Source organism: Pongo abelii, chromosome 19 (assembly GCF_028885655.2).
Source record: "Pongo abelii isolate AG06213 chromosome 19, NHGRI_mPonAbe1-v2.0_pri, whole genome shotgun sequence".
Lineage (NCBI taxonomy): Eukaryota > Metazoa > Chordata > Mammalia > Primates > Hominidae > Pongo > Pongo abelii.
In genome coordinates, this window is record NC_072004.2 from 49,700,969 (window position 1) to 49,725,639 (window position 24,671).

The 24,671-nt window shown below is 40.9% G+C and overlaps 1 protein-coding gene across 17 annotated transcripts in view; it reads left to right on the forward strand.

Annotated features, from left to right (window-relative positions):
* AP2B1 (adaptor related protein complex 2 subunit beta 1) overlaps positions 1-24,671 on the forward strand; it is a 148,646-nt gene that overhangs the window by 109,830 nt on the left and 14,145 nt on the right. For 12 of the 17 annotated variants that reach the window (XM_054535204.1, XM_054535207.1, XM_054535208.1 and 9 more), the window contains 1 exon segment: positions 23,987-24,071. In XM_054535204.1, the coding sequence (XP_054391179.1) occupies positions 23,987-24,071 (85 nt within the window). 17 annotated transcript variants of the gene reach the window in all.

Sequence of the window (24,671 nt, forward strand, 5' to 3'; positions counted from 1 at the left end):
GCAGCTCTGCTTAGTGTTTGCTGGTGAGAGTTGGAACTAATGACTAGCTTAGGGATGTGTAGGGTACTTTAGATTTCAGCTTCCATTCTGCCGTTTTCCCCATATGAACAAGAAGAAAATCAAAACATCATTCCAACACGGTTAAACTATATACATCCAAATAAAGCCAGGTAAAGATTGATCTAGCTTTTAAATATATTTGTATAATGTTTAGATTCAAGAGCTCATGTGGGAAAATTAGTATTTTTCTAGTACTACAGACCATAAAATCGGGAAAAAAAAATGTTGGGGATTGAGGAAATGAAATTTTGAATTCCATGTGGGTTTTAGCTATTTTGGCTAATTTAATATCAATGTGTAGAACAATTAAATCAAGCCCAGCTGCCAGAACTGTAGTATAAAACTTATTATAAAAACTTTTCATCAGAACACTCATTAAACTACTTATTGGCTTATAGACTATTTGAAACACTATTTAAAAGTTAAAAAGATACCATTCATTCTTTTTTTTTTTTCTTTAAGATGGAGTTTCGCTCTTGTCACCCAGGCTCGAGTGCAATGGTGCAATCTTGGCTCACTGCAACCTCCACCTCCCAGGTTCAAGCGATTCTCCAGCCTTAGCCTCTGAGTAGCTAGGATTACAGGCGCCTGCCACCACACCCAGCTAATTTTTGTATTTTTAGTAGAGACGAGGTTTCACCAATGTTAGCCACGCTGGTTTCGAACTCCTGACCTCAGGTGATCCACCTGCCTCTGCCTCCCAAAGTGCTGGGATTACAGGCGTGAGCTGCCATGCCTTGCCCATTCATTCTTAAAATGTAAAATACATTATGCCTTAAATATGGGAATTAAATACCTAGTTGAGATTTGAACCTGGAAGAATTTTTCTACTATACTGACATCAACTGTAAAAGCTTTTGTGAATCAGCTTATAAACATTATACAAAGTAAAGTTAAGCTTGCTCCTACTGGGAGCCTTTCTTGAGTTTATTTATATCACATAATTATATTCCTTAAAAAGAGAATTGATTCTCTCTGTTTAAATAAAGCAAAAACCTTAATAAGTGTCTAAATGTATTTCCTCTAAATGAGTTTTCTCTGACTCTGATGTCCTTGTTTCTCATTTCATGTGTTAGTTGTGCTTAGAAACATTTTCCCAGTGAACTTCTTCAAACTTGGACTGCTTTTTCAAGTCAGTGTCTGCAAGGAGACAGTGGAATTATGATTTAACATGTGTTCATCTCCAGGGTAATGCTCATGGTCTTTTATGTAGATGCTGCAGAGTTCCCACAGCTGCTTGGCCTCCTTTTTCCAGGGCCATAAACTCTTTTGAGAACATCGATAGCATCATTCTTTCAAGTTTTCAGGATGATAAAGGCACAGTTTAAAGAGCCAACTAATTCTACAATTATTTAAGAAAAACCGGCCGGGCATGGTGGCTCATGCCTGTAATCCCAGCACTTTGGGAGGCTGAGGCGGGCGGATCACAAGGTCAGGAGATCGAGACCATCCTGGCTAACACGGTGAAACCCCGTCTCTACTAAAAATGCAAAAAAAATTAGTCGGGCGTGGTGGCGGGTGCCTGTAGTCCCAGCTACTTGGGAGGCTGAGGCAGGAGAATGGCGTGAACCCGGGAGGCGGAGCTTGCAGTGAGCCAAGATGACGCCACTGCACCCCAGCCTGGGTGACAGAGCGAGACTCCGTCTCAAAAAGAAAAGAAAAGAAAAACCCAGTCCTGAGACTTTTCTCCCTAACAAGACCTCCAATATCTCCTCCCACAAAGCCAATTTCGTTCACCTCTTTTGATTCTTTTGATAATTACCTAAATAACATGCTCATATTGGGACTCCTGGATTTTTATTTATATATTTATTTTTGAGATAGGTTCTCACTCTGTCACCCAGGCTGATGGTGCAGTCATGGGTCACTGCAGCCTTCACCTCCTGGGCTCAAGCAGTCGTCCCACCTCAGCCTCCCGAATAGCTGGGACCACAGGAGCACACCACTACACCCAGCTAATTTATATTTTTTAAAATTTTTTGTAGAGACAGGGTCTCTCCATGTTGCCTAGGCTGGTCTCAAATTCCTGGGGTCAAGCAGTCCTCCCACCTTGACCTCCCAAAGCACTGGGATTACAGGCGTGAGCCACCACACCCAGCTGGATTTTTCTGTTTTAAATATTCCTGTGCATGTCCCCACTCACTGCCATCATCTACATACTTTTCATGTTCCCATTTTTTCTGACAGAACTATCTTAAAATTTACTTAAATCAGTGTTCAATGTTTACATCATTTTTTTCTTTTTTTTTTTAAGAGATAAAATCTTGCTCAGACACCCGGGCTGAAGTGCAGTAGTACAATCATGGCTCATTGCAGCCTCAAACTCCTAGGCTCAAGCGATCCTCCTACCTTAGGAGTATCTCAAGTAGCTGGGACTACAGGTGTGTGCCACCACGCCTGGCTAATTTTTTATTTTTATGTAGAGATGGGGTCTCACTATGTTGCCCAGGCTGGTCTGAAATTCCTGGGCTCAAGTGATCCTCCTGCCTCAGCTTCCTAAAGTGCTGGAATTACAAGTATGAGCCACCACATCCTGCCCAGTGTTTACATTATTATGACTGCATATATTCTTTGAAGCTGAGCCATATATTAAAGTGATTTTTCCTCAATAAAACTTTTTGTAGATAATTGCAGTTAATACCCATTTCTGTTGGTGTTTTTAACTGTAATTCAATCCCAAATTCCATTGAGATCAGACCCTTCAAAGTATACTGTTGATTTCCCTTTCTTAAAGTCTCTTCTAGACTTTAAGAATGTACTTGAATGCCTGGAACATAGCTGTCTTCCTGGGACCTCCTTTCATCTTAACCCTGGGGATTCATTCCCTTCATCAGCTCTCTCCTACTCAGGGTCTCCTGTTACAGTGTCCTTTTCTTGGTTCACTCCCTCTTTTGATGAAACACATTTTCCAGTGGATTCCGGAGAATAGGTATGTAGACTATTCCATAGGTTTGAGCCTTTACATGTTTTTAAATGTCTCTTTTAGTCTGTCTTCATACTAGGTTAGGAATCATTTTCCTTCTAATCAGAAGCCGTTCTGATTCTTGATCCTTGCCTTAGCCCTGTTTTTTTCTCAATGAAAGCTTGTACTTTGTCCCCAGTGTTTCAAATTTCAGTGATGTGCCTCATTGTGACTCTGTCTTTTCACGCATCATGCTGGGTACTCATTGGGTTCTTTAAAACCGGAAACTCCTGTCCTTCAATTCTAGGAATTTGTCTTTAACTTCTTTGCTGATGCTCTCCCCTTCATTTTCTCTATTTCTTATCAGACATCTTGCTATTTGGATGTTGATTCTCCTGGACTGACTCTGTTTTCCCCTTCTATTTTCCGTCCCTTTTTCCTTTTGCTCTACTTTTTAAAACATTGTTTATGGAGACAGGCGCGGTGGCTCACACCTGTAACTCCAGCACTTCGGGAGGCCAAGGAGGGCGGATCACTTAAGGCCAGGAGTCCAAGACCAGCCTGGCCAACTTGACGAAACCCTATCTCTACTAAAAATACAAAAATTAGCCAGGCATGGTGGCACACGCCTATAGTCCCAGCTACTCGGGAAGCTGAAGCAGGAGAATTGCTTGAGCCAGGGAGGCAGAGGTTGCAGTGAGTTGAGATCACGCCACTGTACTCCAGCCTGTGTGACAAAATGAGCCACAAGCCTTCATCTCAAAAAGGAAAAAAAAACCACTTTTTTATGAAACATTTTTAACATTGCAGAAATAAACAGAATAGTATAATGAGTCCCTGTGTACCCATCATCCAGCTTCAATAATTATCCATGGTTAATATCGTTTATACCCCTTTCTATAACCCTACTCTATTATTTTGAAACAAATCCCAGACATTTATATCACTTAATCTGTAAATATTTTAGTATGTCTCGTTTTTTGTTTGTTTGCTTGTTTGTTTGAGATGGAGTCTCGCTGTGCTGCCCAGGCTGGAGTGCAGTGGTGCGATCTTGGCTCACTGCAACCTCCGCCTCCCGGGTTCAAGTGATTCTCTTGCTTCGGCCTCCCGAGTAGCTGGGATTACAGGCACGTGCCACCATACCTGGCTAATTTTTGTATTTTTAGTAGAGACGGGGTTTCACCATGTTGGCCAGGCTGGTCTCGGATTCCTGACCTTGGGTGATCCGCCCTTGTGGGATTACAGGTGGGAGCTACCACCCCCAGCTCAGTATGTGTCTTTAAAACAGGTCTCTTTTAAAAAATTTAACTACAATAACTATTCTCACAACTTAAAAAATTAGCAAGAATTCCTTAATATCACATATCAAATCAATGTTCAGATTTTATCGTAATTTTTTTTGTTTTATAATTTGTGTTTGAATCAGTAAAGTGCACATATTATGGTGGGTTGATAGCTCTTAAGTCTCTTTAGCTACACTGTTTAATATGATAGCCACTAGCCACATGTGGCTATGTAAATTGAAATTAAATCAAACAAATTCAGTTTCATCATTGCATCAGCCACATTTCAAATACATGTGTGGCTAATGGTTACTAGATGGGACAGTGCAGAAGTAGAACATTTACATTACTTTAGAAGGTTCTGTTGGCAGTGCCAATCTGTAGGCTCCTCTTCCATATTTCTTTTACCTTTGGTTTTCAGCAGTTTGGCTATTAGGTATGTAGTTGTTTTTCTTGTATTTCTCTGGCTTGGAGCTCACTGAGCTTGGATCTGCAAGTTGATAGTTTTCCCCAATTTTGGAAATGTTTTATCGTTCTTCAGATTTTTTTTCTGCCTCATTATGTCTCTTCTCTCCTTCTAGAACTCCACTTACATATGTGTTAGACCACTTGATATCATCCGTCAGATCACTGAGGCTGCTTTTTTTAATTTAATCTTTTTTTCTCTCTTCTTCAGATTGGATAATTCCTATTGATCTGTCTTCATGTACACTGCTTCTTTCTTCTATAGGCAACAACCTTCTGTTAAACTAATCCAGAGCATTTTCATTTCAGATATTGTACTTTTTAATTCTAGGATTTCCATTTGATTTTTTGCTGAATTTTCCTCACTGGGCTGGCTCAATTCTTTCAAAAGTTATCTTTAAGTCTCTGTCTACAATAGAAAGGCTTTCTGCCAGCCTTGTGGGGAGCTAAATTGGGAAAGAGGGCTGGAGAGTCTTAGCATTCAGTATGCATTAATTCATTTAATTCATCACCCCTCAGCCATGTCTGGCTTTTACTTCTAAGTGCCATCTATTTTATCCTCTCTAAAAGAATCAATCTTCAGTTTTGTGCAGGGCCTAGAGACCTAAGAGCTGTCCAGCAGTATAGAATCAGGGTTGGTATCTAGAAATCCTATTGACATCTTAATCCTCTCGTTTTTAACACTCCCCTCCTCTCCCCACCGTACAGTTCAGAGGTGCTACCAGTCCTAAGCCTTTGAGAATTCTGTGGTGGTATTGCTAATCCATCTGTTTTCCAGGTACCAGGATTTTGTTGCTGTTATATCTTTTTGTTAGTATCTCTATGAATTTATACCTTGAAAATTTTTTATTTTCCCTTGGTTATGGCAGAACTTTTCCAGGAGAAAGGAAACTTAAATGTGATTTTTCAATCTACTGCCTCTGCCTAGAGGTCTGATAGCACCTTAACATTTTTTCTTTCCTTCCTGCGATACAACTTTATAATTAGGAACCTTAGAGGTGAACCTGTGGAGAAAGAATTGACCCTTTCCCATATATAGTTTTTGTTGTCCCTCTCTTTATTGCCTTTAAATCTCACATAAACATTGTCGAATAAGAGGCTGAATATTAATTAGAGAAAAAAAATAGACACAATGTCTCCTTTTTTTTTTCTTTTCTTTGAATATCTTTCTAAAACAAGGCAATATTCATCAGTCTGTTCATGTAACCTTTGATTAGGGCAGAAAGTGCTGAAGACACTAGCTGCAAAGGACATGATCTTACAGTCCTGTTTATTCATGTCTTAAGATCATTGTCAGCCAAATTTTGCTAGTATATGGCTCTGAGGAAATTCTGTCCCTTGCTACTCCTACATGTAGTTCCAGCCTGTGAGACAGTCAGTTGCAGATGGTGCTTGTCCCTGATATTTCATGTCTTGCATATGTCCATTCACACTCAGAAAGCCCACAGCTGTAGCTATTGTACCAGAAAAACTGGTAGACGCTTCCAAGCGGAAGACCTTTTCAGCAGCTTCCATCAAATGAAGCAAACCAGCTTGGCATTTGCTGACGTTTCTTGACTGTTGTGCAAGCCAAACCAGTCAGTGTTGAAGCCTTCTTTGGTCTTCCAAGATCCACAGTTGAGGACTGCACACTCTGATTGCATTTGTGGGACCACGATGCTCCTTGAATAGACAATGAGTCCTTGAAGTGGTGGATCTTTCGGAAACTATATAGAGATTTCCACGTCAGACAGTTGGATCCAGTGCTGGATCTACTATCCAAATGATCCCTGTAGACCTAAAAATATTCCACCATTCCATAAGCAGTATGTAGGTACTGGAGTCTTCATTATGAAAGATTAAAATATTTTGCTGTCAAAAAATAAAATAGAAAATTACTTACTGTGATTGCTACTTCCAGTTTGACATATTCTTCATGTCCCATCAGGACTATAAACATATTCTTTAATCTCATCTGAGAAATTCAATATATTATGTATTAGATATTCCTTTTTTGCTAGATTGTCCTTAGTGAGAACACTCCTTTATCTTTTTTTATCAAGATAATCAAGAGTCTACTAAGCAGTATCTTTTGTCTTTCTGTAACCAGCACTCAACTACTGGTTTCTGGGATCTTTTAGCAGTATATCTATTAATAATAACTGTCTTGTTTGAACGGCCACACATAAGCAATCGGCAAGAGTTCCATATTCTGATAAGCAAAGGTGTCTGATGGATCAGAAATCTGTCCTCAAAGGCAGGAGACAGTTAAACACCCAAACTTGGGTCAGATTACCCAAGTAATAGAAATCTATGCTGATTTCTTGAGAAAGGATAATGAATTTCACACAGTAGTTCTAAAATAGTAATAAAAGTGATTTGTGGGCTTTTATTTGTTAAATTCACAGCCATCTTTTTATCATGATTATAAGCTAGGAGTTAATGATGGATAATGGCATCAGTTTTATGTTTCTAATTTAATAAATGATTAGAAATAGATTTAACCTTATGGTCTTTAGATTTAAGCTTGTAATGCAGTAGAGGACTTTGAATTCTGGATGTAAAATAGCTACCTCTTTCTAGTCCCAGCTGATAAAAACCTATATTATAGGTTGGAATTACAGAGAACTCACTCAGATTTTTCCTCAGCTGGACTGAATTTGAGAGCCATACCCTGCTCTCATTCATGTTTACTCTCTTATATTTTGCTATAGCATGATGTTTAATGAGATGGGGAAGAAAGTACATTATTCATACTTTTTAATTAAGGGGTTATGCATAGGCTTTGTAGTATTAAGGTCCATACATATTTGAATAAAACTGCAGAAAAGCTTTGAGCCATGTGACCATGTATACATAAGGAATGTAAAATCTCATAGTTGGAAGGGATGGTCTTTAATTTTGTCTATTTCAAACCCTATCTGTTTTTGATGGAATTCACTCTTTCATGGCAGTGATGGGAAAATCAGTGTGTACATGAATACCACCAGTGATTCGCTACCCGAAATGACCCATTCTGTCTTCATAAAACTCTGTTAGGGAGTTGTTTATTTGGCGTTTTTTTATTTTCATTTTCTTTTGGGGGGGGCGGGGGGGTAAATCGGAGTCTCACTCTGTCGCCCAGCCTGGAGTACAATGGTGTGATCTCAGCTCACTACAACCTCTGCCTCTCAGGTTCAAGTGATCCTCTTCCCTCAGCCTCCTAAGTAGCTGGGATTGCAGGTGCCTGCCACCACGCTCAGCTAATTTTTTGGATTTTTAGTAGAGACGAGGTTTTTTCACCATGTTGGCCAGGAGGGTCTCGAACCCTTGACCTCAAGTGATCCGCCCACCTCAGCCTCCCAGAGTGCTGGGATTACAGGCGTGAGCCACCACACCTAGTTGTTTATATGAAATAAAATGTCTTCCTTTAGGTTCTATCTGTAGATCCTAGTTCTACATTTTGAGATTTTTATAAATTAAGTTTCTGAATCAAGGCACCCAGGGCCTGAAAGTCAATCAGGTGGGCCTGTAATGAAAACATACTCTGTCTGAATTTATTTTCTTTTTTTTTTCTACTTAAGGAAAGCCTCAGTTTATGGAAAGGCATTTATATGATGTCAGTTTTATTCTTGTAATTTTAGAAGAAAATCCATTTAGAAGGAGGGACCCTGGTAAATGTAGTTGGAATCAGTTATAGTTTGGAGACTGAAGGAAAATATTATCTCATCACTTTTGAAAAGTGTGTGAATGAAAGATGATCCTTGACTTGGTAGCAGCCTTCCTTTCCAGGAACCCCTGAAGGAGTTGAAGGGCAAGTACTCAGAACAGGAAAGCACAGAACTTCTCGATTCCATAGCTCCCACTGTGCTCCTGACAGTAATTTATGTCCCTCTATATGACCTTCTTCCCCAGTGGAACTACCCAGAGACAGCATCTGTGTTCAGTGGCCTGCCCATCTGTCCAGTCATCTTGACAGCCACGTGTCCTCCTTTTGTCCACGTAAGGTTGTACTGTCCACCAGGCAGAACATAGGCATAACAGTGAACTCATTTGATTTTTAACTTGCAGCTAACTAATCTGAGGATGTATGCTTAATATCTAGAACCTAGATTTGATTCTGGATCAGTTTTACCCCTGGATTGAAAAATCAGTTATGTTCATTGACACCAATTACTGCCTATTATTACTGAAGTCTGTTCTTTTATTGAATTTCTACTAGGTCTTCTATGACATATTAAATTAGAGTGGAATTTTAATCACTTTAACTGATAGTTTTCTAGTCTTGCCTTCACGATTTTTTGATTCAGTACAGTGTGTATTAAATGTTTTTGTTTGTCTTTTTTTCAGTCAGGGTCTTGCTCAACTTCCCAAGTTGGAGTTCAGGGGCACAAACATAGCTCACTGCATCTTCAACCTCCTGGACTCAAGTGATCTTCCCACCTTAGCCTCCCAAGTAGCTGGGAATACAGGTACATGCCATCACACCCAGCTGATTTTTTTTTTTTTTTTTTTTTAATTTTTTGTAGAGTTGAGGTCTGGCTATGTTTCCCAGGCTGGTCTTGAACTCCTGGGCTCAAGCCATCCACCTGCCTTGGCCTCCCAAAGTGCTGGGATTACAGGCATGAGCCACTGCACCCGGCCTAAATGTATTTTTAAAGTTTAACAGTAAGCCCAGGCTGGGCACCGTGGCTCATGCCTGTAATCCCAGCACTTTGGGAGGTCGAGGCAAGTGGATCACTTGAGGTCAGGAGTTTGAGACCAGCCTGGCCAACACGGCAAAACTCTGTCTCTACAAAAATACAAAAAAGTTAGCTGGGCATGATGGCGCACGCCTGTAGTTCCAGCTACTCAGGAGGCTGAGACAGGAGAATCGCTTGAACCCAGGAGGCGGAGGTTGCAGTGAGCCGAGATTGTGCTATTGCACTCCAGCCTGGGGAACAGAGCAAGACTTCATCTCAAAAACAAAAACAAAACAAAACAAAAACCCAGTAAGCCCTACATAGCAAATAACAGCTCAGGTTGTCCCTCTGCCCCCCTCTTCCCACCCCTGACTATTAACATAAACAATATTCGAAGATGAGACAGCAGCAACCAAGGGCACATCAGCCAGTACATGTAGCTGTGTAGCTATCATTAAAGGGAAAAAGAAAGACTGGTCCCTTTCGGCTTATCTGTCAGGCAGGCTGAAAGGCCTGTGAAATTGTTGCTGACTGTTTCTGGCAACTGGAACTATATAGAGTAATTCTGTTGTAGGCTGCTAGAAGAGGAGAGGATTAGGGGCCAGTAAGATTTCTGAAGAGTAACTGGGTTGATCAATATAGTATCACAGGTGGGTTATACATTGGCAGAAAGCAGTCACATATACATTTGCTATAAGTTCTGGATTTATTTTATTTAACTTATAAAACTTTCAAAATGAGGAAGCTACCCAGGAGTAGAACAGATGCAGTGTATCTTAAGCATGATTTTCCCTTGATCCTGGGTTCCCTGTGAGGCACACAGCTGCCAGTGACATAGGTATATTACTGGCATACCTATGTCAGTGACTTTCACATAGTGGTGAAAGTTGCTTAATTCTTGCTATGCCACTGGCCTGTTCCACTCAAGTAACCCTCAGGTAAGTTACCTGTTATACTCAGGTATCTAACTTTTAGCAAATGTATATGTGACTGCTTTCTGCCAGTGTATAACCTCCCTGTGATACTATTCTGACCAATCTTTTTTATTGGCCCCTAATCCTCTCCTCTTCTAGCAGCCTACAACAGAATTACTCTATATAGTTTCAGTTGCCAGAAACAGCCAGCAACAATTTCACAGGCCTTTCAGCCTGCCTGACAGATAAGCCGAAAGGCACCAGTCTTTCCTTTTCCCTTTAATGGTAGCTACACAGCTACATGTACTGGCTGATGTGGCTTTGGTTGCCGTTGTCTCATCTTTGAATACTATTTATGTTAATAGTGGGGGTGGAGTGGGGCTGAGGGACAACTTGAGCTATTTGTCAAGTAGGGTTTACTGTTAAACTCAGGTAACCATGAGTATAACTGGCCAGTGGTATAGCAAGAATTAAGCAACTTTCATCTGCCCACTCAGAAGAACTTGCATTAATAGTTTGTAAGCAGAAAAGGCAAAATCCTACCAAAGGTCTCCAAGACCTTGGGTGATCTAGCTATGCCTTTCCCTCCCTCCTTTCCTCATTGACTTCATCTGCTACTCCTCCACTTCACTATAGCCATTCTGGTCTCCTCACTTATCTTAGAATAGGGTATGCTGCCACCTCATGACCTTTTAATTGACTATTGTCCTTGTCTAGAATGTGCCTTCTCCCAGTCTCCGTATCTGTGTAGCTTACTTACTTACTTTAGGTTTTTACTAAAGTAGTACCCAAAAAAGAGAATAGAATGATAGTTACCAGAGGATGGGAGGTGAGGGGAATGAAGAGAAGTAGGTTAATGGATACAAACATACAGTTAGATAGAAGGTATAAGTTCTTTTTTATTTATTTATTTATTTTTAAGTTTCACTCTGTTGCCCAGGCTGGAGTGCAGTGGTGCCATCTTGGCTCACTGCAACCTTTGCCTCCCAGGTTCAGCCTCCCGAGTATCTGATTACGGGTGCCCACCACCACGCCCGGCTAATTTTTATATTTTTATTGGAGACAGGAGTTTCGTCACGTTGGCCAGGCTGGTCTCGAACAACTAACCTCAAGTGATCTGCCCACCTCAGCCTTCCAAAGTGCTGGGATTACAGGCCTGAGCCACCGCACGCCTGGCTAAATAGTACCTTGTTAATAAAAGATTTTCTCAATTCACTCCCAGTACTACCAATCTCTCTTATTTTTACCCCATAGCATTTCATTATATTTTAATTACTACTTAATTATTTATTACCACCTCCTGCCCCTCTCCTACTAGAATGCAAATTCCAAAGGAACAGCAGTTTTTGTCTATGTTTTTCCCCCCACTGCTATGTCTCCCAGTGCCTGGAACAATGTCTGGCACACACTAGGTGCTAGATAAATATTTGTTGTTGAATGAGTCTTTTTGCTTTCATTTAAGAAAGTATTAGCCAGCATCAGATTCATCTAGTTCTTGAACCAAACTAAGCAAGGCTATCTCTTCATCTTAACAAACAGAGTATCCCTACACACAGCCTCTGCCTGTTGTTTCTCAGCAGCCTTGCATTCTATCCTCTGACTCTGATACAATACCCTTTTATCTGGATAGATCTGGTCCTGGTCCCAAGTTTAATCTGAAGACTATAATCACAAATTCATTTTCTCTCAAGTAGGCAGAGCAAATATTAGAAGCTGTTGCCTCCTTGATATTAGGAAAGGTAAGATCACAGCACATTAATGGACCCTATTTTCAAAACTGGAGATGACTAGGAACATAGCACGTGTTAACTGTGCTCACATTTTGGGAATCTTTTCTGTTGCTAATTTATGTCTGTATGTTTCTTTAAAATAAAACCAAATTGCCACCATGAGACTATTAAATTATTATCCTAAAGAGCCTTAGACTTTTTTGGTTAATTTAATATTTCTAGAGTAAATTTGGAAGCTCAAAATCAGAGTAAATGAGGAAGTTCAAGGATGCTCTTACAAATGTTTTGGAGCCTCAGGGAAAACTGAAATCATTTAGATGCCCGACAGGAAATGGTGCTGAGCAAGCCCTTTTTACTGTGAAAACAGAAAGAAGCCTGTCTTTTTCCTAATCCTAATAGACACAAAGGTGTAAGGAGGCAAACTTTAAAAGCAAGTGCCTGCCGGGGGCGGTGGCTCCCGCCTGTAATCCCAGCACTTTGGGAGGCTGAGGCAGCAGATCACTTGAGGTCAGGAGTTCAAGACCAGCCTGGCCGACATGGTGAAACCCCATCTCTACCAAAAATACAAAAATTAGCCGGGTGTAGTGGCATGCGCCTGTAGTCCCAGCTACTTGGGAGGCTGAGGCAGGAAAATCACACAAACCCAGGAGGCAGAAGCTGCAGTGAGCCGAGATCCCACCACTGCACTCCAGCCTGGGTGACAGAGCAAGACTCCGTCTCAAAAGCTAGGGCAAAAAAGTTGTCTTTTAGCAATAGATATTCATTATTTCTCTTTGCTTTTAAGAAAACAATTTTTTCAGATACTCAAGACAGTCTTTTGCCTTTAAATGGAAAAAAAAAGTTTTTAAAAAATTTCAATATCAGGTTTTTGTTTACTTGCTATTAGAAAGTTTACTTTGATGGGAAATCGGCATGATAAGGAGTGAAAAGACTGAGACACATAAGCTGAAATTCAACTTTGGAAATGGATTTTTTTCACTCAGTGAGACTTAAAAAATGAACCACCCAGCTGCACTGGATTTTGTGTTGGGACTTTGAGGGTTTTTTTTTTTTTTTTTTTTTTTGGAGACAGCATTCTCACACTGTCTCCCAGGCAGGAGTGCAGTGGCGTGATCACAGCTTACTGCAGCCTAAACCTCCCAGACTCAAGCAATTGTCTCACCTCAACCTGACCAGTAGCTGGGACTGTAGGTGTGCACCTACAGGCTAATTTTTTATTTTTGTAAAGATGAAATCTCACCATGTTGCCCAGGCTGGTCTGAAACTCCTGGGCTCAAGCAGTCTTCTGCCTTGGCCTCCCAAATTGCTGGGATCACAGACAGGTGTGAGCCGTGCCTGGCCTCCACAGTTTAGATGGCTGCAGTGATGGCTGTGGGTGAGCTACTTTTTCTACCCTCCACAAAGGTAGTCTTTCATGAAAATTGTGACCTACTCACCCTTTTTCTAAATGGCTTTACAGGGGCAGGGTGGGGGATTCTCTTTTAAAGCAGTACTTGAGAATCTATTTCAGTTGCAAAATAGTTAACAAAATTTGATTTGAGTAGTTCTTACCTTGCTGTGCTGTGGACTTCTCCCATTTGACAGCCCTGAAGGTTCGTCGTTCTAATTTACTCCTGCCCAAATGGTGATTTTGACAGTTTAATCCAAAGTCTTTTAAAGCAATGTCTATTCATACCACTTTACAATCTTTATCTAATCTTTAGTATTCTGAAGATTTAATTTGCTGACATTTCTAATTTATGGTCTAAATTATTTGAGAGTTTTTTGAGATTGAGATTAAGCAGATCTCATAGCAGAATGGGTACTACAGGAGAAGTCATAGTATTTCAGTTTCAGTGTCTTTTGGTTTCTGTTGGCTTCCTTTCGAATCAAGGCTTTACTAAGAGAGACTGGCTCTTAGGAGCTCATTGCCTTTTTAAAGCCCAATAATTATATGTGCTACTAGAGGATTTACAATTTTAGAGATCATCTGGAGGCTCTGTTCAAAGCTTTCATTTCTGGTTCTGAGAACTGTTTAAATATGGAAACTTCAAACGCTGAAGTGCATATTAGGGACATGGAACCACTGCCTAATCTGTCAAATTTTCCCTATAAAGAGTTCCACTGTCCACATACTCTTAACGAACAATGTCCTAATGTCTCCTGAGAATAAATCAGTATGGCTTTATACTCAGGATGAACAGCAGTTTGGTACCATTTGAGGCCTCCTCAGCTATCATGTAATCCCCCTGATCTATTGGGTGGACTAAGAAAGAATATGGGAAGAGAGTTCTTGTTTGAATCCTAGCCTTGGAAGTGAACTAAAGACGCTGTCCAGTTTAAAATGGAATTAGCACTGGAAGGAAAGTCAATTGACATTTCCTGTGGTTCATTACTCTTTCTGCTCTGTTTTTAACTCTATCAGATACTGTCTAATATCATAAATAGACCTTTCTGTTTTGTCAGGGTCTCTGAGAATTCCCAGATAATTCATTGGTCAATAGAGTTTGAAATGCTATTTAAACTTTGGATCACCAAACATAGTGGCTCATGCCTGTGTAATCCCAGCACTTTGGGAGGTCAAGGTGGGAGGATCGCTTGGGGTCCAGGAGTTTGAGACTAGCCTGGGCAACATAGTAAGACTAGTATGTCTAGTCTATTCCAGTATGTAGACTAGTGTCTACAAAAATAACAGAGTTAGCCAAGCATGGTGGCACATGCGTGTAGTTTCAGCTACTCACGAGGCTGAGATGGGAGGATCACTTGAGCCCAGGAGGTCAAGCCTGCAGTGAGCTGTGATCATGCCTCCACACTCCAGCCTGGGTGACAGAGCAAGACCCTGTATCAAAAAAGAAATTAAAATAAATAAAATAAACTTAAGATGGTAGATACCTTTTGGCGTTGATTAGAAATGCAGAACTACATGTGAATTTAACTCCAGCACCTAGCAGAAAGGGCCACTTCTGCTTGAGTCTCAGATGATATATATCACATAGTTGGAGTAAGTACCACTAAAAACCTGTCACTCAGAGCCATTCCCCTAGGATCTATTGACTAGGTTGTGTGGTACTTAAAACACATCTGAATCATCATTCCTCAGAGAACTGGAGATGGTTGACGTCACTGCCTGGTCCTAGCTTGGACCAGCCTGCATATAATCATTCCAAAAGCTAAAAGGAGAAGAGGAATAAAAGAAAAAAATAATTCTTCAGAAATGTGGAAAGGTCACAAGTGACGTTATGGAAGAGCAGATGATATAATCTCAAAGGCGAGCCCTGTACTATTTCACTTGGTTTCCCTTGTGGCAGTGCCTCCTTTGGTTACCTGTGGTGAGAGGTGGGGTAAGAGGCCTCATTTGCCAGAGTTCAGACTGAGTTCATGTTGTACCTTTTTATAGTACTTTTGAGTATACTGGTACAAGGTTAGAATATTAATTTAGCCTGTTCATCTCCAGCTGTCCCACCATAAAGAGATTGTAGCTCCTGCAGCAGGCTTCCTGTACTATGGAAAGAAACTAATTGCTGGTTACAGGCTGAAGCTGACAGGTTGCTCTTTCCTTGGCAGCCTCTTAAAGTAACTTTAAACAATCATTGTTATTATTAAGCATTTATAGCCCGCTTTTATGTTTTCAAAGTGCCTTATAATTTCTGTTTGCTTTCCTATTGATGTCCCTAAAAAGCAAGTTAATATGGTTATGGTCACATGTTGCACATGACATACCAAAGAAACAGAGGGTTAGGTAATCTTCTTGGTACCATCTGTGATCTGCTTTGGGCATTCTCAAAGCAGAAGCTGAGGTGTGCATTCTCTTCCTTCACTCATTGAACCCATTTTCTCACTGCTTGCTTTGGTGTGTGTGTATTGTGGCTTTTATACTTTTTTGACTGCAACTTACAGTAAGAAATGTATTTTACATAGTGTACACACACACACAATACGTAAAACTGAACAGTTTCAGGAAACATTACTTACTCTTCATGAGATGCACTGTGATATTTTTCATTTTATTTTTTTAATGCCAGTTTGAACCCACTTAGTTAATTTTAAGAACTACCGGTTGGTCATGACCCACCAAGCTAGGGATACTTGAACCTAAAGAATACACAATAGCACATTTTCCTAGAGCATCAGTTTTATTCAAAGGTAAAGAGAGAAACACATATTAAAACATATATGGGTACATTATGGAATTTAGCATGGAACTTCAAAGATATTTTGTTCTTCTGTTAGTCTACTTCATATTATACCCCTAATCTTGATCCATCCCCATGCCTCCTTCCCAGTATGTGTCCATTCTTTCCTCTTCTGTTAAGGGAAATACACTAGAAAAATGTGAGAAGTACTGTGCTTTTGGGACTTTGTTTGTTTGTTTATGAGACAGGATCTCACTCTGTTGCCCAGGCTGGAGTACGGTAGTGCAGTCATAGCTCACTGTAACCTTGAACTCCTGGACCCCTATCCTCCTATCCTCTTATCCTCCTGCTTCAGCCTCCTGAGTAACTGGGACCAAAGGCTCATGCCACTGCACTCGGCTTTTTTTGTTTTGTTTTGTTTTGGTAGAGATAAGGTCTCATTTAGGTTGCCCAAGCTTGTCTCCAACTCCTGGCCTTAGGTGATCCTCCCACCCCCTTTGGCCTCCCATAGTGCTGGGATTACAGGAGTGAGCCACTGTACCAAGCCCCATAGAACTTTTAAGTTCATTAATTGTGTAAACCCAAGTGAGGTCAGAAACTTTGTATAGTTTATTTTACAACTGTTATTCTTACTCAGCACCTATTCTGTGCCAGTCACTATTCTAGAAACTGAGAATATTGTGACAGATAGAAGACAGGAATTCTTTCCCTCATGGAATTTATATTCTACCACAAGTGGGGTATGTGGCATGGGGACAGGCAATAAACCAGCAAATCAGTACAATACATAGTATATCAGATGGTAGGGAGGACAGTGGAAAAATATAAAAGAAGTATTGGGACAGTGGAAAAATATAAATGGAGTTGGAGGTTGGGTGGTACAGTTTTACAAAAATATGTTGGTCATGGAAGACCTATCTGAAAAGATAATATTTGGTTAAAGCAAAGACTCAAAGGAGACAGGGAAAGAATCGTGGATTTCTGGAGGACGAGCACTGTAGACAGAAGAAACAGCAAATGCAAAAAGCCATGAAGTAGGAGTGTACCTGCTATGTTCAAGGAAGGAACAACAGGCTTCTGCAGCTGGAGTAGAGCTAGCAAGGAGGAGAGTATTAGCACGACCTCAGAGAGGTTGGAGGAGTTGGATTATAGGCAATTGCAACTTTGGTTTTTATTCTGAGTGAGATGGAAAGGTTTGAGCAGAGAAATATTTATGAGCTGACCTACATTTTAAGATCACTCTGGCTGCTATGTTGAGCATATACTGGGGAAGCTAGGTGCTGTGAAGGGAAGGTATAGGGGGATGTGGCTGGAAGACTAGTGGAGAGGCAGAGAGACTGTTAAAGGCTTTGCAGAATCCCATAGTAGTTACCGAGTTTGGAAAGACAGCAGGAGGTTGTATTTGGAGGTGGGGAGGGGAGATTAAGAGTTTTATTTTACCACAATGAGATACTATCTCACACCAGTTGGAAAGGCTATTATTAAAAATTTTTTTTTAAATAACAGACGCTGGTGAGGTTGTAGAGAAAAACACAACGCTTATATACTATTGATGAGCATGTAAATTAATTCAACCCTTATGGAAGACAGTGGTGATTCCTCAAAGACCTAAAAATGGGCCGGGCGCGGTGGCTCACGCCTGTAATCCCAGCACTTTGGGAGGCCGAGGCGGGCGGATCACGAGGTCAGGAGATCGAGACCATCCTGGCCAACACGGTGAAACCCCGTCTCTACTAAAAATACGAAAAATTAGCCAGGCGTGGTGGCCAGTGCTTGTAGTCCCAGCTAGGCTGAGGCAGGAGAATGGCGTGAACCTGGGAGGCGGAGCTTGCAGTGAGCCGAGATCGCGCCACTGCATTCCAGCCTGGGTGACAGAGCCAGACTCCGTCTCAAAAAAAAAAAAAAAAAAAAAGACCTAAAAATGGAAATAACCGCTCGACCCAGCAATCCCATTACTGGATATATACCCAAAAGAATACAGATCATTCTATCATAAAGACACATGCACACATATGTTCATTGTAGCACTGTTCACAATAGCAAAGACATGGCATCAACCTAAATGCCCATCAGTGATAGACTGGATAAATAAAATGTGGTACATGTATACCATGGAATACTATGCAAACATAAAAAAAGAATGAGATCATGTCCTTTGCAGGAGCATGGATGGAGCTGGAGGCTATTATCCTTAGCAAACTAACACAGGAACATAAAACCAAATACCACATGTTCTGACTTATAAGTGGGAGCTAAACGATGAGAACACGTGGACACAAAGAGGGGAATAGCACACACTGGGGTCTGCTAGAGGGTGGAGGGTGGGAGAAGGGAGAGGATCAGGAAAAATAACTAATGGGTACTAGGCTTAATAGCTGGGTGATAAAATAAGCTGTACAGCAAACTCTGATGACACAAGTTTACCTGTGTAACAAGCCTGCACATGTACCCCTGAACTTGAAATAAAAGTTAAATTTTTTAAAAAAGAGTTCAGTTTTGGACATATTCCTTTTGAGCAACCTATTATCCAAGTGAAGATATTAAGTAGGCAGTTGGATATATATGTGATCATTGATTTCCCTCAAGCAATCTAGGCATGATGTTACAGCTTTTGGAAAATAGTTTAGAAACTTGTCTGGATTATATCTTCCTACTATCTATACCTGTTGGGATAGTGAATTTTTAAATAAGAAAACAAGAAACTGTCTTTCTCTTTTCCTGTCTCCCTCCAACAACAATATCATGCTCTTTAAGGCTGATTTAGTTATATTTAAGAGCAATCAGAATCAGGATTGGAATTAAACTGGCTTCATACTGTGTTTTTCCTTGGTTCTTTTTTAACACCCAAAATATGATTGGCATATCCTTGGAGGACCTAGCATTCTTTGGGTTGTGATCCACTACCTGTGTTATCCTTTCTTAGCATGTAGATATTATTTAACTCAGTGATTTGAAACCAAAAGAACCCATACGTCATCCCATCCCCCCATTCCTGCCTCATTGAGAATCAGTGTGCCTAATGAGAGATGTTACTGATGGGATGCTGTTAGTGTATGAATGATATGGAGGTAGAAAAAATGTTGAGAAACACAGTGTTTCATTTTTATTTGTTCAACATCTTCCACTTATTTTCATGCAACAAATATTTTTTGAGGTAGTCAATATGCTAGCGAAGATGAGAGACAGACCCTGCACTCAAGGAGCTCATTGTATTATAGGTGAGCTGGAAGTAAGCCATTATTATATGCTATCATAGAATTGTATGTGTTGGGTGCTGTGGGGAGGTGTTAGAGCTTTCTGGGAAGTGTTAATCTTGAACTGAACCTTAAGGTTAAATAGGTATTTTCTAGACAGTACTAAGCTTAAGGAGAAGAAAATATTAAGCAGAAAGAACAACATATAGGCTGGGTGCGGTGGCTCACGCCTGTAATCCCAGCCCTTTGGGAGGCTGAAGTGGGCAGATCATGAGGTCAGGAGTTCGAGACCAGCCTGACCAACATGGTGAAACCCCGTCTCTACTGAAAATACAAAAATTAGCTGGGCGTGGTGGCACACGCCTATAATCCCAGCTACTCAGGAGGCTAAGGCAGGAGAATCGCTTGAACCCGGGGGGCGGAGGTTGCAGTGAGCCGAGATCGTGCCATTGCACTTCAGCTTGGGTGACAGAGCCAGACTCCGTCTCAAAAAAAGAAAAAAGAAAGAACAACATGTAAAAAAGGTACAAAGCTGTGACTTTCAGTGTTTGGGGAATAAGAAGTAATTTTGATGTGGTTGAAGTTAAGCAAATAGGCTGGAGAGGTAGTCTGGAGTCAGATCTGGGGAAGCCTATGTTCTTGAAATGAACCCAGTTCTAGCCTAGAGTGAAAATATGAGAGCTGCAAAATACAGATTTTGAAAAGCTAATGTAAAAGAGATGAACTGCTTCCCCCAATGAATGACCTGTGTAGTTGATCCTATAAAGAGATGATAATTTACCGAGGCAGTAGCAAAAGGAATCATTAAGCTAACAATCTGCCGATAAGCATCTCTTTTTTAACATAATAGTAGTACTACATCTGAGCATATGTGAGATTTCAGATAAATCTAATGTGGTTATCCTTAATTAGGATTCTGAGTAAAAAAGGTAAAACAGGAGATGGTGAAAGCAGAGTGAATTTTTTTTTTTTTTTTTTTTTTTGAGATGGAGGCTTGCTCTGTTGCCGAGGCTGGAGTGCAGTGGCACAATCTCAGCTCACTGCAGCGGCGCAATCTCAGCTCACTGCAGCCTCTGCCTCCTGGGTTCAACCGATTCTCCCACTTCAGCCTCCTGAGTAGCTGGGACTACAGGTGCATGCCACCACGCCCAGCTAATTTTTGCATTTTTAGTAGAGATGGAATTTTGCCATGTTGGCCAGGCCGGTCTCGAATTCCTCACCTCAGGTGATCCGCCTGCCTCAGCTTCCCAATGCTCACACGGTGGCTCACGCCTGCTGGGATTACAGGGTGAGCCACTGTGCCCAGCCGAATTGTTCTTTTTTGAACAGACACTTACTACAGTACTTAAGAGTCAAGGCTGTTCACTGTGCTGTGCAAATATTAACTCATTATCCTCATAACAACCCCATGAATTCAGTACTTTGTGATCTACATTTTACATACAGGAAACTGTCAGAGTCAGAATTTGAAATCAGGTGGCTCCCAAGTCCATACTCTGAACCTCTGTATCTGCCGCTTCTGATGTATGGGTATCCTAGCTCCTCAGAAAATTGTTCTACAGTAGAAGTCCCAGGAAAGCCCTCAGGATGTCCCAAAACTCCTGAAATTCTATGGCAAAATGTTGTGTGTACATTTTTCAGCAAGAGAGTCAGTGGCTTTCCTCTGTTTGTCCAAAGGGTCTACAGTGCAGAACAGTTTAGCACCACTTACCTAGAGGGCCTTTTCATGTCCTTTCCGTTGTTAAAAGGCCCCTGTTGGCATAAGGATTCTTTTGGAAGAACAAGATGTTTACAAACCCATTCAGACTTCTTAGATAACAATGTTCTAAATTAATTGCTTATCCGGTTGATCTTCCTGGGAACTTTTTCTCAAATATTTATGCCAGGTCCCAGATTCAGAGATTATAATTATTTCATATAGGGTAGGGCCTGGCATCTGTTTTGAAAAGCCTTTGCAGATGATTCTGATACAGGTCTTCAGTTAAGAACCACTAATATTATCCTCTAGAGAATGGGGGATACTACTTTATAGTCAAAGATAATCACTTGTATTTCACATGAGACCTTTACATGACCCACCATTAGCCTACCCCCACCACCCCAGTTTTCACTTTTTTTTTTTTTTTTTTTTTTTTTTGAGACAGTTCGCTCTTGTCACCCAGGCCAGAGTGCAATGGCACAATCTCGGCTCACTGCAACCTCTGCCTCCCGGGTTCAAGTGATTCTCCTGCCTCAGCTTCCCAAGTAGCTGGGATTACAGATGTCTGCCACCACACCCAACTAATTTTTTTTTTTTTTTTTTTTTTTTAGTAGAGATGGGGTTTCACCATCTGGCCAGGCTGGTCTCGAACTCCTGACCTCAGGTGATCTGCCTGCCTCAGCTTCCCAAAGTGCTGGGCTTATAGGCATGAGCCATCGCACCCGGCCCCAGTTTTCACTTCTAAATGTTCTTTACAGAGCCTAGTGCTGTCTCAAGGTCTTCTTGGTGCCCTTATTTGAAATAAGAGTTCTCCTCTCTTATCTGCCAAGTACCAGATGAGTTAGAAAATACTCTTTCCTGGAAGCCCACAGCTGGCATAAATCTTTGAAAGTAGTGCTCTAGTACATCCCTTGTTGTTGTTTTGTTTTTTGTTGTTGAGACGGAGTCTTGCTCTGTCACCAGGCTGGAGTGCAGTGACACGATCTTGGCTCACTGCAGCCTTGCCTCCCAGGTTCAAGCAATTCTCCTGCCACAGCCTCCTGAGTAGCTGGGACTCCAGGCATGTGCCACCACACCTGGCTAATTTTTTGTATTTTAGTAGAGACAGGGTTTCACCATGTTGGCCAGGATGGTCTCAGTCTCCTGACCTCGTGATCTGCCTGCCTTGGCCTCCCAAAGTGCTGGGATTACAGGCGTGAGCCACCGTGCCCGGCTTCCCTTTTTTTTTTTTTTTTTTTTTTTTTGACAGAGTCTTGCTTTGTCACCCAGGCTGGAGTGCAGTGGTGCTATCTCAGCTCACTGCATCCTCCACCTCCCAAGTTCAAGCTATTCTCCCACCTCAGCCTCCTGAGTAGCTGGGACTATAGCCACGCGCCTCCACGCCCAGCTAATTTTTGTATTTTTGGTAGAGACGGGGTTTCTCCACGTTGGCTAGGCTGATCTTGAACTCCTGACCTCAAGTGGTCTGCCTGCCTCATCCTCCCAAAGTGCTGGGATTACAGGCGTGAGCCACTGCACCCACCCATGCTCTAGTACATCCTAAAGAATGCCTTTAGTTCCTCTTTCCTGACATTACTCTGCTTAAATTCCCCAGATTCAAGCTTTTTGAGAATCCTATCTCAGCATTTTGGGCATCAGGCCATGTTATATATAGGTCACAAACTCCTAGCCTTGTTAGATGACAGGTTAAAAGCAAGGAAAATAATTGGATGGACACTTCTGGGAGAGAGAACACAAATATTATGGAGAAGGGAATACAGGCACCATTTAAAGTAAGGAAGGTAAGTTGATACTAAATGTAGAAGGACTGGAAGTACTTTAGAAAGAGGATATTTGGATCTCATAGCCACAGTTTCAAGAGGTCAGTATGCTGTTGAAGTGTAGACATTTGCCGTAAAAGGCAGAGAGTGAGAATAGTGTACTAGATAAGCACTTTTTAACTTTATGTTTTTAGAGCAAAATGACAAAGAAACAGGTATAGTTACTGATCACAGAACTTGCTCAGATAAATGTTTTCCTACAGCGCTAAGAGCATAGATAGGAAAGTCATTAGTGACAGAAACCAGTGGGAGGTGGTGACTTAGAGCAAGTCTCCTCCTCCTCCCTCTTCTTACAGTATAAGGGCCTTATAATGTGCTGCTGTGCAATCTGCCTGTTCCTGAATATACCAATCAGTGTTGCCCTGAATAAAAGTACTTACCGTAGCTTTAAAAAAAAAAAAAAAAAAAAAGCATGCTCTGAATTAAGCAGGCTATGGTAGAATCATAGTCGAGAAATTTGTATTGTGAGAAGAAAATTTATTTATTTGCTCACTTAAAGGTTTTTTGTTCTTATAGTCATCAGGTTTACCAGTGTTGGGCCAAACAAGCTTTTTCCAGCCATAAGACCTGGGAAATAAGGTTTTATAAAAGAAACAACTTTAAAACTGATATTTAAAAAAATAAAAAATAAGAGGTAGTATGGCACTAGTTATTGTGGGGAGAAATAAAAATCAAGGTTTAGCATCAAGTTTCTGTTTGAATCGTAATTCTTCTGTGTACTAGCTACATGACTCTGGATGTTACTTAGTCTTTCTAAACCTCAGTTTCATTATCTGCGAAATGAGAGGGGAATGGTATCTACTTTAAGATTGTTATAGTGTGAGTTAGAAATAATATCATTAATAGGTAACTTAGTAAGTGGTAGCAGCTACTATTAATCATAGAGAAAAAAAATCACAGACTAGATTATTCCTGGTATACAAGTTGTGCCTTGAAGACAGGCCTTCTGGAAGGAGGTAGAGTTGCAGGTTGTCACAGTTCTATGACAATGGAGTAAGTAAGGGTGTGCTTTGCAGTATATGGGCCAGTTTGTCTTGATTTGGGGAGACCTGCACTGACAGAAAGAAGAAGGAAATAGGGAGGCCTATTTCTAGACACAGCGCTGTTCTTTTCCTCCTACCTGGCTCCCTGCGATGTCCTCATTTTACCTTGTTGCTTTCCTGGCAGGTGGCTGTGAAAAACAATATCGATGTCTTCTACTTCAGCTGCCTCATCCCACTCAATGTGCTTTTTGTAGAAGATGGCAAAATGGGTAAGTACCTTCCTGCCTATCCTGCTGAATATACCTTTGCCCTTCCTCTGCATGTCAGGCAGAGCATAGCCCCAGAAGTTTTGAGTTATTTTGAGGTTAAAAAAAAATGGGGTAAGGATATTCTAAAGCTCTTAATAATTGCTCATTATTTATTCTCCTGTGTCACAATTGTTCTTGCTCTGCCATTGGTCTCTAAATCACAGTGCCCAATATCTGAATAATCCAGTCACCCCAGGATACAGAGTAAGAGGTTTGGGGACCAGGTAAATATGGATTTGAATCTCAGCTCTGCTATTTATTTGCTGTGTGACTGGTCAAGGTGATAAACTTTTCGGAACTTCCGTTTCCAAATTTGCAGTGTAAATAATTTTTATAATTATTTCATGAGATAATACGTGTAAATTTAGCACTTTACTCTGTACTAAGTTCATACTGCCTCAAGCTAAGAATTCAATAATTTGTAATAAACCATCAGAACTCCCGATGTGCCTATTGACATTTCTCTCTTCCCTTATTTATGAATCACAATCTAATAAAACTGGCTTATATTGGTGCATATTAAACTATGTTGGCACTTAATTGATTTGATTCTCACAATAG